Source organism: Canis lupus, chromosome 8 (assembly GCF_011100685.1).
Source record: "Canis lupus familiaris isolate Mischka breed German Shepherd chromosome 8, alternate assembly UU_Cfam_GSD_1.0, whole genome shotgun sequence".
NCBI lineage: Eukaryota > Metazoa > Chordata > Mammalia > Carnivora > Canidae > Canis > Canis lupus.
This window is the reverse complement of record NC_049229.1, coordinates 74,597,905-74,614,998: the sequence shown is the minus strand read 5'-3', so window position 1 is coordinate 74,614,998 and position 17,094 is coordinate 74,597,905. Positions and strand designations below refer to the sequence as shown.

Sequence of the window (17,094 nt, the reverse complement as noted above, 5' to 3'; positions counted from 1 at the left end):
TTCCCTGCTCAGCGTGCAAGGTTGGTAGAAGCAGCATGAACCATATGATGGACAGGAAACTATAGACGGATCAGGAGTAGAAAGCAAGAATGGGAACTTTTGGAGGCATCACTATAAGGAACAAACTACCAGCATTCATGCTAGTGATAATGTGGAAAAGCAGTGGAAACTCCCCAAGGGTGTTGCTAGGATGTGGAATCCAGAGGTCATGCACATATGCATGCACACAAATGCACACACACATGCACGCACACAGACACACACACATGAGACTATAAATCATTATCATATTTACCGAGTCTGTTTAGAGCAGGGAAGGCCTCATAGCAAGTCATAAATGTTTGGATGGAATAAGGAAGGACACTGACTCAGGGTGTGTGTTGTGGGTCAGTGGTGGGGATGGGGTTCTGCTCCAGGAGGAGATTGTGTGGAGTCAGTGTCCCCCATGCACCAAAGGTGGGACAACCTATGGGTTCTGGTTCGATGACCCATATTTATGGTGCAGGAGAATAGGGAGGAATGGATGTCCAGGATCTAGCAGGTACATTCAAAATATGGTGTAAGGAATCATTCCACTAAACAAGTATGAAAACCGGTAGAACAATAGAGAGAATTGTTTGTTCTAAGTATGAAAAAGTCCGAATTAGAGGGAGGTTAGATGAATGTTTCTTCCAAGCCTCACACAGTATAAAGTGATTATAGAAACAGTTCAAGGATAACCCAGAGTCTTGGTCGAAATTGTCCTCTCCCCAAGGTCACTAGCAGGTTCTCATGGCCAACACGCACATAAGGAAATGCTCTGCATCACTTGCCATCAGGGAAATACAAATCAAAACCACGATGAGATACCACCTCACACCAGTGAGAATGTGGAAAATTAACAAGACAGGAAACACCAATTGTCAGAGTGGATGTAGAGAAAGGGGAACTCTCGTGCACTGTTGCTGGGAATGTGAACTGGTACAGCCACTCTGGAAAACTGTGTGGAGTTTCCTCAAAGAGTTAAAAATAGACCTGCCCTATGACCCAGTAATTGCACTGCTGGGTATTTACCCCAAAGATACAGATGCAGTGAAATGCCGGGACACCTGCACCCAATGTTTCTTGCAGCAATGTCCACCATAGCCAGACTGTGGAAGGAGCCTTAGTGTCCATCGACAGATGCATGGATAAAGAAGATGTGGTTTATGTATACAATGGAATATTACTCAGCCCTTAGAAATGACAAATACCCACCATTTTCTTCGACATGGATGCAACTGGAGGGTATTATGCTGAGTGAAATAAGTCATCAGAGAAGGACAAACATTATATGTTCTCATTCAGTTGGGGAATATAAAATATAAAAAATAGTGAAAGGGAATAAAGTGGAAGGGAGAAAAAATGAGTGGGAAATATCCGAATGGGAGACAGAATATGAAAGACTCCTAACTCTGGGAAATGAAGTAGGGGTGGTGGAAGGGGATGTGGGTAGATGGTGAGGGTGACTGGGTAACAGGCTCTGAGGTGGGCACTTGACGGGATGAGCACTGGGTGTTATTTTATATGTTGGCAAATTGAACACCAGTAAAAATTAAATTTATAAAATAAAAATTTAAAAAAATTTAAAAAATCAAGAAGAAATTTGGAAGAGGAGACAAATATTCTCAACAAGGTACTAGCCAATAAGTTCAATGAGTATATTAAGATGATTATTCACCAGGACCATCTGGGATTTTTCCCAGGGATGCAAGTCTGGTTCAACACACATAAAGCAATCAATGTGATAGATCCTACCAACAAGAGAAAAAACAAGGACTATACCATCCTCCCAGTAGATGCGGGGAAAGAATTAGACAAATACAGCATCCTTTCCTTATCAAAGCTCTTTAGAGTGTAGGGATAGAGGAAACATTATTCAGTATGTTAAAAGCCATCTACAAAAAGCCCACAGCAAATTTCATTCTCAATGGGGAAACACTGGGAGCCTGTCCCCTAAGATCAGGAACATGACAGGGATGGCTGCTCTCAACACTACTTTCCACTAGTATTAGAATTCCTAGCCTCAGATATCAGACAAAAAAATAAATAAATGGCATTCAAATTAACAACAAATTTTAGAGAGGATGTGGAGAAAGGGGAACACTCTTGCAGTATTGATGGGAATGTGAAATGTTGCAGCCACTCTGGAAAACTGTGTGGAGGTTCCTCAAAGAGTTAAAAATAGATCTGCCATATGACCCAGCAATTGCACTGCTGGGGATTTACCCCAAAGATACAGATGCAGTGAATCACCGGGACACCTGCACCCTGATGTTTATAGCAGCAATGTCCACAATAGCCAAACTGTGAAAGGAGACTCAGTGTCCATTAAAAGATATGCCGATAATGATGATGTATTCTCAATATACAATGGAATATTACTCATCCATCAGGACTGAAGAATACCCACGATTTGCTTCGACATGGATGGAATGGGAGGGTATTATGCTGAGTGAAGTAAGTCAATTGGAGAAGGATAAACATTATATGGTCTTATTCATTTGGGGAATATAAAAATAGTGAAAGGGAATAAAGGGGAAAAGAGAGAAAATGAGTGAAAATATCAGTGCGGGTGACAAAGTATGAGAGACACCAAACTCTGGGAAATGAACAAGGTTTAGTGGAAGTGGAGGTGGGGAGGGTGTTGGGGTGACTGGATGACAGGCACTGAGGGGGGCACTTGACATGATGAGCATTGGTGTTATGCTATATGCTGACATATCGAACTCCAATAAAAAATATATAAACAAAAAAAAGAGAACTACATAAAAAAAATGAAAAAATTCTAATCTGAAACAAAATAGTTTGCTTGCTAAGACGGTGTCTTAATATATTCAATGAGTGAAAACCTCACGTAAAAAATGGAAAAAATAACTTGTGAGCTCAGAAAAAAAACAGTATATAAAATCAGCAACAAAATCAAATAAAGATATCTTTCTACAAACTAACATCTAATTACCTATACAAAATTAACAAAATAATCCTCTTTACACTAGTATCAAAATACATATTTAGGATTAGAATTTACAAAGGATGGAGCTTTCTGAGATAAAATACTCTACGGAAAATGAGCTAAATTGATGATTGTCTTTTGAAACTACACCCAGAAATGCAGATATAACTCTGCTAACACATTAGAACTTCATATAGTCATAGTGCCATCTACACAAATTGCTAGAGAATTGTGGTGCAAAAATTGTGTTGACTTCTAGACTCGAATGTAAGTCTGGAGCTGGTTATATAGTCATAAGACATGCAAATAGGACCCTCCTTCCACTGATTAAACCAGAACAGCCCTGATCCTGCACCTGGGAGAGGAGCCCCAGCCTCAGGATCCCCAGGTGACCCCCTTCAGGGATCAGGAGAGAACAGAGACAACTCACCATGGAGTCTGTGCTCTGCTGGGTTTTCCTTGTCACTATTTTAAAAGGTAATTCATGGAGAACCAGAGAACTTGAATATGTGAGTGGAGGTGAGTGAGAGAAACAGGGGATGTGGGAGTTTCTTGACCAGTATGTCTTGTGCCTTCAGTTGTCCAGGGTGAAGTGCAGCTGGTGGAGTCTGGGGGGAGACCTGGTGAAACCTGGGGGATCCCTGAGACTCTCTTGTGTGGCCTCTGGATTCACATTCAATAGCTACGACATGAGCTGGGTCCACCAGGTTCGAGGGAAGAGGCTGCAGTGGGTCGCATACTTTAGCAGTGATGGAAATAGCACAAGCTCCACAGACACTGTGAAGGGCCGATTCACCATCTCCAGAGACAATGCCAAGAACACGCTCTATCTGCAGATGAACAGCCTGAGAGCTGAGGACACGGCAGTGTATTACTGTGCGAAGGACACAATGAGGTGACCTCAGTGACAGCCCAGACACAAACATCCCTGTAAAAGTGGATCAGGACCATCAGGGGGTGAGCACTCCTCACCACTTCAGTCTTGAAGGCCCAGGAGCAGGTGCAGAGGGAGGTATGGGCACGTTTCCTGTCAGGGTCTGGGCTTCCTCTCCAAGGAGCAGTTTCCCCCAGGGAATCTCTCTGGGCAAAGGATTCTGTACTTACATATTCAGTCTCTAACTTACAAACTTTGTTGTCATAGAAAGAGAAATAGAGTAATGTCCAGAAATGGCTGTGTCTTTGCTTTGCTTATTCTTTAATCATTTTCTGATTTGAAAACTTTGTTGGTTTAGCCAACTACTATACTTATATGCACAAGGACAGATTTGCTTTAACTTTTTTACTTCTGTCCCTAAGTACCAGGATATTACATGGACCTCCATGAATCACAACTTCTCCTTGATAGAGTCCCAGGTCTATACATCTAACATGAGAGATCCAACCAGCACAGTGTGCATGGTTTTTAAAAGCAGCAGAGAGAACATGCTGCTTATGACCCTACAAAGGGCTCAAAAATGAAAAGGCGAGAGGATAGATTGCAGGTGTGACTTCAGTCTTGAACCACACTGACAGATTCAATATCAGCATCAACATGGGAAAGACAGGGTGGCCAAGAAGTATGTTGTGGGGATGTGTAGTCTGAAGAGCCCCCCCTACACACACACAGGCAAAAGAGTGCAAACCTTTATCACCTCCATCATCCTGTGTGTTAAGAGTCAGGCAGGCCCCTTGCAAGCTATAAATGCTTGGATTTGGGAAGGACACTGTCTCAGGTGGTGTGTTGTGAGTCAGTGGTGAGGAAGAGGTCCTGCTCCAGGAGGTGCTTGTGTGGAGTCAGTGTCCCCCCTGCACCAAAGGAGGAAATTCAATGGTTCCTGTGGGATTTCCCATGGGGGGCAGGAGGAGAGGAGGGAGGACTGGTGATCAGAGGAGTTAACAGATGACACCCAAAGATACAATGTGATGAGAAACTATTATGAAAAATGAGGGAACAAAAGTGGAGGAGGACCTTCCACCTTCAGGAAATAACTCATGGATCCTTTAGGTGCGATATCAGCTCACTGTGTGTGACCTCTACCATCCCCACGTTGGAACCTAACGTCCATGTGATGGGAGGGGGAAGTGGCACCTTAGGAGAGCACTTAAGTCAGGAGGTGCAGCCTCACGGTGGGATCAGGGCCCTTATACACCCAGACTGGGGAAGATCCCAGCCCCCAGCCCATGTGAAGTGACAGGAAAGTACAGGCTAGGACCTGGGTGCTCCCCAGACACTACATGTCCCTGCACCTGGACCTTAGACTTCCCAGACTCCAGAACCGTTAGAATGAGTGTGTTGTTAAATCCACCCAGACTGGGAATGGTGGTGACATCACCCAGACACACTAAAACAGGGTCTCTCCTCCTTTTTGTCCTTTCCAACCTTGTCACAAGAGAACAGTCAGGTTATGACAAAACAGAGCAGGAAACCCACACCTGGACTCACTGTCCTCAGCCACCGTCCATGCCCCTGTATTTAGTAGCTGTGCATCACCATGGTGCCACACATTCTTCCTGCAACCCTGGAGTTCTTGGGATTCCTCCCTGTTTTACCACCTGAGCAGCATTAGCCCAGGCACATCCCCATGGAAGCAGATACCTAAAACTTCAGATTTTTATATCTGCTCATAATACTCTACAGAATATTCTGGATCAGCCTCTCTTCTTTTCTAATCACCACAGCTATATCTCCACATGCCAACATCCATGACTCTTACATCCAAAATTTGGTCGATTTTCTACATGTGGACTTGCAGTTTTTGATCTGTCAGACCTTTGAGTGATTTCATGGGTGATCAGGATGATTCAATAACTAGGACACAAGGTCCCAGATCTAGGTGCTCAGTGTTCCCCCATGCAGACTCAGTCTCCATGTGGCAGAGCCCTGAATCCCACGACATGTGAGTCAGGATATTTAAGAGGATGGAAACATCCCCAAATTCTTCACTTGGTTGAGAAGCCAAGCACTGGGTTTAGGGAGTGACTTTTGCGTCCCCGCCTGGACACCCTGTGCTCTTCACCACTGCTGCTGACCATCATTTCCTCTGAGTGCTCATGTTGGAGGATCCCTAGGGAAGGCATGTCCTGTCCCCATCCTGTGATGTCTTTCTTCATAGGAGATCTGTCCCAGGTCCCCCTGCAGGAGTCGGGATCTGGGCTGGGAAAACCCAGGCAGACCCTTACACTCGCCTGCTCCTTCTCTGGGTTCTTACTGCACATGTCAGTGTGGGTGACACATGGGTCCATTACCCTTTAGGGGAATGCACTGGAGTCAATTCCAACGTCTGGTGGGAGGATGCTAAGTACCACAACCTGTCTCTGAAGAGCAGGAGGATGTATAGAAATTCCAGCAACTGGAAAAATAAATGATTATGTTTCACACCAGAAGCATATCTATTCAACGTGATGAATAATCAGCCTGATGAGATACAACAGAGCATCTGCCATGAAATCACAAGTTCGCATTTGAGCATGAGAACAGAATTGCTACAGTTTATGAAAACAACACTATGAAAATCAATTGCAAGAGTCTATATTCATATAACATATAAACCCTGAGTTACTAGAGACCAATTAGGGAACAGGTCAACACTGAGGAGACCAGGAAAAAAAAACAAGACTTTTCAATATATTGTCAATGTAGAAACTCTTAAGGCAACTTATTAATTATAAAATTGGAATGTTATAGGTAAAAAGTCAACATGCATAACACCAATTTTAAGAATACACTTTATGAAAATCAACTACATTTTAAAACCATATATTTATCAAAGTAATGAAATACAAGATACAGACCAAGGAAAACTTGCACAAATTATCGTAAGAATCCTCAAAACTCAATAGAAAAAAATCATCTATGAAAGAGGCAGAGCCTTGTGTGGACATGTTATACAAGAGGGTACAGACATATGAAGTAAGCACAGGAGAGGATAATCCCCACCAGGATCTATCAGGGAATTTCACGTCAACCACAATGTGATGCCCTATACACTCATCACAGGGACACAGGTATTAAAGAAGCACTGATCAGAACATTCTAGGGAGCATGCAGGACACCTGGGCACGAACCCTGCAAGTAGGAATGAACAATGAACCAGAAACCCGGGAAAATCTTTTTCTTTTCTTTTCTTTTTTTTAAATAATAAATTTATTTTTTATTGGTGTTCGATTTTCCAACATACAGAATAACACCCAGTGCTCATCCCGTCAAGTGCCCCCCTCAGTTCCCATCACACATTCACCCACACCCCTCGCACCCCTCCCCTTCCACCACCCCTAGTTTGTTTCCCAGAGTTAGGAGTCTTTATGTTCTGTCACCATTTCTGATATTTCCCACACATTTCTTCTCCCTTCCCTTATATTCCCTTTCACTATTATTTATATTCCCTAAATGAATGAGAACATATAATGTTTGTCCTTCTCCGATTGACTTACTTCACTCAGCATAATACCCTCCAGTTCCATCCACGTTGAAACAAATGGTGGGTATTTGTTGTCTCTAATGGCTGAGTAATATTCCTTTGTATACATATACCACATCTTCTTTATCCATTCATCTGTCGATGGACACCGAGACCCCTTCCACAGTTTGGCTATTGTGGACATTGCAGCTAGAAACATCGGGGTGCAGGTGTCCTGGCGTTTCACTGCATCTGTATCTTTGGGGTAAATCCCCAACAGTGCAATTGCTGGGTCCTAGGGCAGATCTATTTTTAACTCTTTGGGGAACCTCCATACAGTTTTCCAGAGTGGCTGCATCATTTCACATTCCCACCAACGGTGTAAGAGGGTTCCCTTTTCTCCACATCCTCTCCAACATTTGTGGTTTCCTGCCTTGTTAATTTTCCCCATCCTCACTGGTATGAGGTGGTATGTCATTGTGGTTTTGGTTTGTATTTCCCTGATGGCAAGTGATGCAGAGCATTTTCTCATGTTCATTTTGGCCATGACTATGTCTTCCTCTGTGAGATTTCTGTTCAGTCTTTTGCCCATTTCATGATTGGATTGTTTGTTTCTTTGCTATTGAGTTTAATAAGGTCTTTATAGATCTTGGAAACTAGCCCTTTATCTGATACGTCATTTGCAAATATCTTCTCCCATTCTGTAGATTGTCTTTTAGTTTTGCTGACTGTATCCTTTGTTGTGCACCTGTATACAATGGAATATTACTCAGCCCTTAGAAACGACAAATACCCTATATTTGCTTCAACATGGATGGAACTGGACGGTATTATCCTGACTGAAATAAGTCAATCAGAAAGAGACAAACATTATATAGTCTCACTCATTTGGGAATATAAATAATAGTGCAAGGGAATAGAGGGAATGGGAGAAGAAATGGGTAGTAAATATCAGAAAGGGAGACAGAACATGGAAAACTCCTAATTCTGGGAAACAAACTAGGGATCTTGGAAGGGGAGGATGGGGGGAGTGAATGGGTGATGGGAGCCATGATGTCCTTCAACAGGTAAATGACAAAAAAAAAATTCAAGTCTCCACAGTAACAACTCATAATTTATATTTTAAAGATTTTATTTAATTACTTATCAGACACACAGACAGAGAGAGGCAGAGACACAGGCAGAGAGAGAAGAAGGTTTCATGCTGGGAGCTGATGTGGGACTGGATCTTGGACTCCAGAATTACTACCAGAGCAGAAGGCAGAGCCCCCCAGGCATCTATAACAATAGAGAATTTAAAAGGCAATTAACAAAACCTTATTACATTTGACACCAGTTTTAAAAATATACTATGTAGGATTACATATTCTGAAGGAGGCAAAATATGACCCACTAAAAGTACCTACATTGATGAGAGATTTTTAAAAACTCATAAGGAAATGAAAAGGTAATTTTTTCATAGATTTGAACACTTCATAATGTCACAAGACATTAGACAGTGGCCTAGAGATATAAAGCAATCCTTTTAATAACTTGTAAAGAACCAACTGGAGGTCTGGCGCTGATGATATATTCAAGTACATGTAAATAGGGCCTTTTCTTGGCTGATTAAACCAGCCCAGCACTGACCCTGCAGCTGGGAGAGGAGCCCCAGCCCCAGGATCCCCAGGTGACACCATTCAGTGCTCACGACACAACACAGACAAACCACTATGGAGTCTGTGCTCAGCTGGGTTTTCCTTGTCGCTATTTTAAAAGGTAATTCATGGAGAAAAAGAGACCTTGAGGATGGGAGTGGAGGTTGCTGAGAGAAAAAGAGGATGTGGGACAGTTTCCTGACCAGGATGTCTTGTGTCTTCAGGTGTCCAGAGTGAGATGCAGCTGGTGGAGGCTGGGGGAGACCTGGTGAAGCCTGGGGGGTCCCTGAGACTCTCCTGTGTGGCCTCTGGATTCACCTTCAGTAGCTATTGGATGAGCTGGGTCCGCCAGGCTCCAGGGAAAGGGTTGCAGTGGGTTGCATACATTAACAGTGGTGGAAGTAGCACATACTATGCAGACGCTGTGAAGGGCCGATTCACCATCTCCAGAGACAACGCCAAGAACACGCTGTATCTGCAGATGAACAGTCTGAGAGCCGAGGACACGGCCGTATATTACTGTGTGAGGGACACAGTGAGGCGATCTCAGTGTGATCCCAGACACAAACCTCCCTGTAGAAGGGGATCAGGACCACCAGGGGGTGTGCACTCTTCACCACTTCTGTCTTGAAGACCCAGGAGCAGGTGTAGATGGAGGTTCTGGCAGGTTACCTGTCAGGGTCAGGGCTTCCTCTCCATGGAGCAGTTTCCCCCTGGGAGCCTATCTGGGCACAGGATTCTGTTCTTACTATTCAGTCTGTGATCTAGAAACATTTCTTTTGGGGTGCCGGGCAAGATGGCGGATTCGTAGGGTCCCCAATTCACCTGTCCCCGCCAAATTACCTAGATAACCTTCAAATCATCCTGAGAATCTACGAATTTGGCCTGAGACTTAAAGAGAGAACATCTGGAATGCTACAGCAAGAAGAGTTCATGCTTCTATCAAGGTAAGAAGATGGGGAAGAAAGAAATAAAAGACATCCAAGGGGGACAGGCCCCATGAGGAGCCAGGATAAGGCCAAGGCAAGTGTCCCCAGGACAGGAAAGCCCATTCCCAGAGAAGCAGGAGCTTCACCAATCTTCCTGGACAGAAAGGGGCTCACAGGGAGTTAGAGCAGAACCCCAGGAGGGCAGGAATGCCCTCAGGCTCCCTGGGACACTAACAGACCTCTGCGCCCCAGGGAGAGCGCTCCAAACCCCATGGCTGAGCTCCCTAAAGGGCTGCAACGTGCGCATGGCTGGACCCAGGAGCAGCTCAGAGGGGCTCGGTAGGAGACTCTGCACGAAGGGGGCTGCGTGGTCCTGGGAGCAGTTCGGAGGGGCTTCGGTGGCAGCTCCACAGAGAGGGCCTGCCCGGCAGGGAGCACAAACCCAACAGTGCAGCCCGGGGAGTAGAGGGCGCTGGGGACACAGCCCAGGATCCGGCCTCCCCCCAGGACAGGCAGAGGCCAGGAGGGCCTTGGACAACAAGGACACTCCTGCCCTGAGCTGAGCAGATCAGTGGCCCTGCCCCTGGAGCATCAACGTCCCTGCAGACTGAGAGCTGAGGTATTTACTGCGGGAGCAGAATGAGGGCTCCAGAGCTGGCAGCTGCCACTGTGGTTGTTCCTCCTGTGGCCTTACAGGGTAAACAACCCCCACTGAGCCCCACAGTGGCCTCACTAGATAAACAGGATAAACTTCACTCACAGAGCCCTACACCAGGCAGGGGGCAGAGCAGCTCCCCCAAGTGCTAACACCTGAAAATGAGCACAACAGCCCCCCCCCCCGAAGACCAGCTAGAGGGACTGGGCATGGGAATTAACAAGGCAGGGGAAAAACAAATTATTGACCTAGCAGAACTGGAAACTTCCAGGGGAAGTCAAGGGACTTACAGTATACAGAATCAGAAGATACTCCCAGTGTTCTTTTTTATTTCTGTTTGCTTCCTCGACCCCGTTTTTTTTTCCTTTTTCTTTTTCTTTCACCTTTTCTTCTTTTTTTTCCTTGTTCCTTCTTTTTTTCTTTTTTTCGTTTTGACTTTTCTTTCCTTATTTCTCTCATCTCTTTTTCTCTTTTTCCCAATACAACTTGTTTTTGGCCACTCTGCACTGAGCAAAATGACTAGAAGGAAACCTCACCTCAAAAGGAAGAATCAGAAACAGTCCTCTCTTCCACAGAGTTACAAAATTTGGATTATAATTCAATGTCAGAAAGCCAATTCAGAAGCACTATTATAAAGCTTCTGGTGGCTCTAGAAAAAAAAGCATAAAGGACTGAAGAGAATTCATGACTGAAGAATTTAGACCTAATCCTGCAGAAATTAAAAATCAATTGAATGAGATGCAATCCAAACTAGAAGTCCAAACGATGAGGGTTAACAAGGTGGAAGAACAAGGGAGTGACATAGAAGACAAGTTGATGGCAAAGAGGGAAACTGAGGGAAAAAGAGACAAACAATTAAAAGATCATGAGGACAGAATAAGGGAAATAAGTGACAGCCTGAGGAAGAAAAACTTACATTTAATTGGGGTTCCCGAGGGCATCGAAAGAGGTCCAGAATATGTATTTGAACAAATCATAGCTGAAAACTTTCCTAATCTGGAAAGGGAAACAGGCATTCAGATACGGGAAATAGAGAGATCCCCCCTAAAATCATAAAAACCGTTCAACACCTCGACATTTAATAGTGAAGCTTGCAGATTCCAAAGATAAAGAGAAGATCCTTAAAGCAGCAAGAGATAAGAAATCCTTGACTCTTATGGGGAGGAGTATTAGGGTAACAGCAGACCTCTCCACAGAGACCTGGCAGGCCAGAAAGGGCTGGCAGGATAAATTCAGGGTCCTAAATGAGAAGAACATGCAACCAAGAATACTTTATCCAGCAAGGCTCTCATTCAGAATGGAAGGAGAGATAAAGACCTTCCAAAAGAGGCAGGAACTGAAAGAATCTGTGACCTCCAAACCAGCTCTGCAAGAAATTTTAAGGAGGACTCTTAAAATTCCCCTTTAAGAAGAAGTCGAGTGGAACAATAAAAAAAAAACAAGGACTAGGGATCCCTGGGTGGCGCAGCGGTTTGGCGCCTGCCTTTGTCCCAGGGCACGATCCTGGAGACCCGGGATCGAATCCCACATCGGGCTCCCGGTGCATGGAGCCTGCTTCTCCCTCTGCCTGTGTCTCTGCACCTCTCTCTCTCTCTGTTTGACTATCATAAATAAATAAAAATTAAAAAAAAAACAAGGACTGAATAGATATCATGATGACACTAACTCATATCTTTCAATAGTAACTCTGAATATGAACGGGCTTAATGACCGCATCAAAAGGCGTAGGGTTTCAGACTGGATATAAAAGCAGGACCCATCTATTTGTTGTCTACAAGAGACTCATTTTAGACAGAAGGACACCTACAGCCTAAAAATAAAAGGTTGGAGAACCATGTACCATTCGAATGGTCCTCAAAAGAAAGCAGGGGTAGCCATCCTTATATCAGATAAACTAAAATTTACACCAAAGACTGTAGTGAGAGATGAAGAGGGACACTATATCATACTTAAGGATCTATCCAACAAGAGGACTTAATCATCAATATATATGCCCCGAATGTGGTAGCTGCCAAATATATCAACCAATTAATAACAAAATTGAAGAAATGTTTAGATAATACACTTATACTTGGTGACTTCAATATAGCACTTTCTATACTCGATAGGTCTTCTAAATGAAACATCTCCAAAGAAACGAGAGCTTTAAATGATACACTGGACCAGATGGATTTCACAGATATCTACAGAACTTCACATCCAAACTCAACTGAATACACATTCTTCTCAAGTGCACATGGAACTTTCTCCAGGATAGACCACATACTGGGTCACAAATCGGGTCTGAACCGATACCAAAAGATTGGGATCATCCCCTGCATATTCTTAGACCATAATGCCTTGAAATTAGAACTAAATCAGAACAAGAAGTTTGGAAGGACTTCAAACTCGTGGAGGTTAAGGACCATCCTGCTAAAAGATGAAAGGGTCAACCAGGAAATTTAGGAAGAATTAAAAAGATTCATGGAAATTAAGGAGAATGAAGATACACACGTTCAAAATATTTGGGATGCAGCAAAAGTAGTCCTGATGGGGAAATACATCGCAATACAAGCATCCATTCAAAAACTGGAAAGAACTCAAATACAAAAGCTAACACATAAAGGAGCTAGAGAAAAAAAACAGCAAATAGATGCTACATGCAGCAGAAGAAGAGAGTTAATGAAGATTCCAGCAGAACTCAATGAAATCGAGAAGAACTGTGGAACAGATCAACAAAACCAGGAGTTGGTTCTTTGAAAGAATTAATAAGAGAGATAAACGATTAGCAAGCCTTATTAAAAAGAAGAGAGAGAAGACTCAATTTAATAAAATCATGAATGAGAAGGGAGAGATCACTACCAACCCCAAGGAAATACAAAGGATTTTAAATATTTTCTATCTACGTTTTTATTCCTTCCTGTCTTTCATAAGTGCTATTCAGTGTTTTTTTTTAATTTATTTTTTATTGGTGTTCAATTTACTAACATACAGAATAACACCCAGTGCCCGTCACCCATTCACTCCTACCCCCCGCCCTCCTCCCCTTCTACCACCCCTAGTTCGTTTCCCAGAGTTAGCAGTCTTTACGTTCTGTCTCCCTTTCTGATATTTCCCACACATTTCTTCTCCCTTCCCTTATATTCCCTTTCACTATTATTTATATTCCCCAAATGAATGAGAACATATAATGTTTGTCCTTGTGTTTAGAATATAGATCCATCCCTCTTCGGTTAGGATTTTTCCTCATCATCTGATGATATCTGGTTCACTTATAAATTGCATCCAGTCCTTGATTTTCTTTTTTCTGTGTCACTTGCACTTTACGGAAGAGCCACTGACTTCCTTGTATTGATTTTACACTCTCTAATTTTGCTGAATTCTGGTATCAATTCTAGCAATTTTTTTCAAAGGAATCTTTGGGATTTGAACTTAAAGTATCTTGTGGTGTGAGGAGTCAACTTTTGACTTTTTCTTTGCTGAGTTGGATGACATTTCTTTTTCTTTGTTGTCTGGTTGTTGAGGCTAGGACGTATAGCACTATGGTGAAGAACAGTGGTGATGGTGGGCATCCCTGTCTCGTTCCTGGTCTTATGGGAAAACCTCTCAACTTTTCCTTGTTGAGGATGACACTCTCCATATGTCTCTGTAAATGGATTTTATGATGTTGAGTAGGTCCCACTATCTCTACATACCAAGAGGATTTTTTTTATCAAGAAGGTATAATCTCTTTTGCCAAAAGCTTTTTGGGTATCAGCTGAGAGGATAAAATGGTCCTTATCCTTTCATTTATCAATGACTCAAATCCCACTCTTAGTTTTGCATATGCTGAACCACCCTTGCAGACCAGAAATTAAGCCCATTTTTGTCTTGAAGAATTATTATTTTAAAGTACTGTTGGATCCTGTTGGTTAGGATCTTAATGAGAATATTGCATCCATGTCCGTCAGGAAAATTAATCTGTAATTTTCTTTTTAAGTTGGATCATTGTCTCCATTTCAGGTCAAGGTAACGCTACCCTCAGAAAACGAGTGGAATTTTCCTTTAATTTCTGTTTTTTGTAACATTATCAGGATGGGCATTAATTCTTTTTAAATACCTGTTGCATTCCCTTGGACAATCATCTGTCCCTGGACTTTTGATTGTTAAAAGACCTTTAAATATGTTCGATTTTCCTTTCCAGTTTTGGGTCTGTCTTGCTTTTCTATTTTTCCTGTTTCAGATTTGGTTGTTTCCACATTTATAGGAGGGTATCCATTTCTCTGAGATTGCTGAATTTGTTGGCATGTTATAGCTCATAATGTTCTCTCTCTTTAATAATTTATTTTTCATTTGTTTATTCAATATTTTATTTAAGTTCAATTTGCCAATATAATGTAACACCAAGTTCTCATCTGATCACGTTCCCTCCTTAGTGCCCATCACCCAGGTACCATGTCCCACCACCTACCTCCCCTTCTGCACTCCTCTAAGTCCCAGAAATACGAGTCTCTCATGGTTTTTCTTCCTCCCTAATTTATCCCCACTCTGTTACCCTCCTTCCCTTATAATCCCTTTCACTATTTTTTATATTCCATGTATGAGTAAAATTATGATGACTGTTCTTCAATTGACTTATTTCTCTTTTTTTCGATTGACTTATTTCATTGGCATAATTCTCCTGTAGTTTCATTGGAAATGGTAGCAATTGACTATTTCTGATGACTGAGATATATTTTTTGTATATATAAACCATATCATGTTTATCAATTCATCTGTCAAAGGACATCGTGGCTTCTCCCATAGTTTGCCTATGGGTATTTGTGGACATTGCTGCTGTAAACATTGGGGTGCATATATCCTGCCGCTTCACTACATCTGTATCTTTTGGATAAATCCCGAGTAGTATAATTGCAGGGTCAGAGGGGAGCTCTATTTTTAACTCTTTCGGGATCCTCCACCCAGTTTTCCAGAGTGGCTGCACCAGTTCACATTTCCTCCAACAGTGCAAGAGGGTTCCGCTTTCTCCACATTCTCTCTAACATTTGATGATTTCTTTCGTATTAATTTATGCTATTCTCTGTGGTGTAAAGCAGCAGCTGATTGTGGTTTGGATGTGCTTTTCCCTGATAACAAGTGATATGGAGCAATTTTTTATGGACATCTTGGCCATATGTAGGTTTTATTTGGAAAAATTTCTGTTCATGTTTTATTGCCATTTCTTGCCTGGAATCCCTGTTCTTGTGTGTTGAGTTTGATAGGTTCTTTATAGATGTTGGATACAAGACCTTTGTTCGATATGTCATCTGCTAGTATTATCTTCCCTTCTGTATGTTGTGTTTTAGTTTTGTTGACAGTTTCCTTTGCTCTCCAGAAGATTCTTATCTTGATGGAGCTCCCAAAATTCATATTTGCTTTTGTTCGCCTTGCCATTATAGATATGCTTTGCAAGAAATTGCTGTGGCTATGTGCCAAAAAGCTGTTCCCTCTCTTCTCCTGACAGAGATTTATTTTTTTTGTTTACATTTTATTTATTTTTTGACATCCCATCTTTATTTTTAATAATAAAATTATTTTTATTGGTGTTCAATTTACCAACATACAGAATAACACCCAGTGCTCATCCCAATGCCCCCCTCAGTGCCTATCACCCAATCACCCCTACCCCCTGCCCTCCTCCCCTTCCAGAGATTTAGATGGATTTTTTTCTCAAAATTTATTCTGTTGTTTTCATGTGTATGTGAGTTTTAATACATCGATTTCCAAGTAATATCTTCAGTTAGAATTGAGGTAGGTTCTAACTGTCATAAATGAGTGGAGAGCTGATATCTGCCTCCAAGGCATACATATTTCTGAGAGTAGAACTTATGGCCTCTGCGTCCCACATCCTGATTGCCTGTATGCTTAGCTTCAAACAAGCTTATGTTCGATGCATGACAGAAGTTGAGTGAGAGGCAAGTGGGACGTGAAGGGTCACATTTTAATCATGTTGACTTTATATTTTTGTTTGGTATAAGAGAATGGTCCAGTTTAATTCTCCTGCAGGAGCTGTTCATTTCTTCATACCAATTATTTATGAGACTGTTATAGTTTCCCAGGGGATATTCTTTCCTATTTTGTTGAAGATTTTGACCATATATTTGGAGGTCCATTTCCAGGTTCTATAAGCTGTTTTATTGATCTATGTGTCTGTTTTTGTGCCAGGACCGCAGTGCCTTAATGATCACAGCATTGTAGTGCAGCTTGATAGCATGCATTCTGATGCCTTAATTTTGGTTTTCTTTCTTAACCTTACTCTGGCTATCGGAGCTCTTTTCTGATTTTATAGAAATCTGAAGATTATTTGTTTCATCACTGGGAAGAATGATTGTGGTATTCTTATAGGACTTGCATTCAGTGTCTACATTGCCCTGGGAAGCATAGACATTTTCCCAAAGTTTATTTTTCTGATCCATGTGCATGGAATGTTTCTCCATGTTTCTCTTTGTGTCTTCTTTGATTTCTTTCATAAGTGTTCTCTAGATTTAAAGGACAGATCCTTTACCTCATTGGTTAGGGTTATTCC

At 42.3% G+C, this 17,094-nt stretch overlaps 1 pseudogene and 1 gene segment (V, D, J or C); both read left to right on the top strand.

Annotated features, from left to right (window-relative positions):
* The first annotated feature begins 3,429 nt into the window (after positions 1-3,429).
* LOC119876519 lies at positions 3,430-4,002 on the top strand (annotated as a pseudogene).
* A 4,945-nt stretch (positions 4,003-8,947) lies between these two features.
* LOC119876543 lies at positions 8,948-16,749 on the top strand. The segment is given in 3 exon segments: positions 8,948-9,108; positions 9,212-9,536; positions 16,734-16,749. Coding segments are annotated over 3 exon segments (387 nt in total).
* The last annotated feature ends 345 nt before the right edge of the window (positions 16,750-17,094 follow it).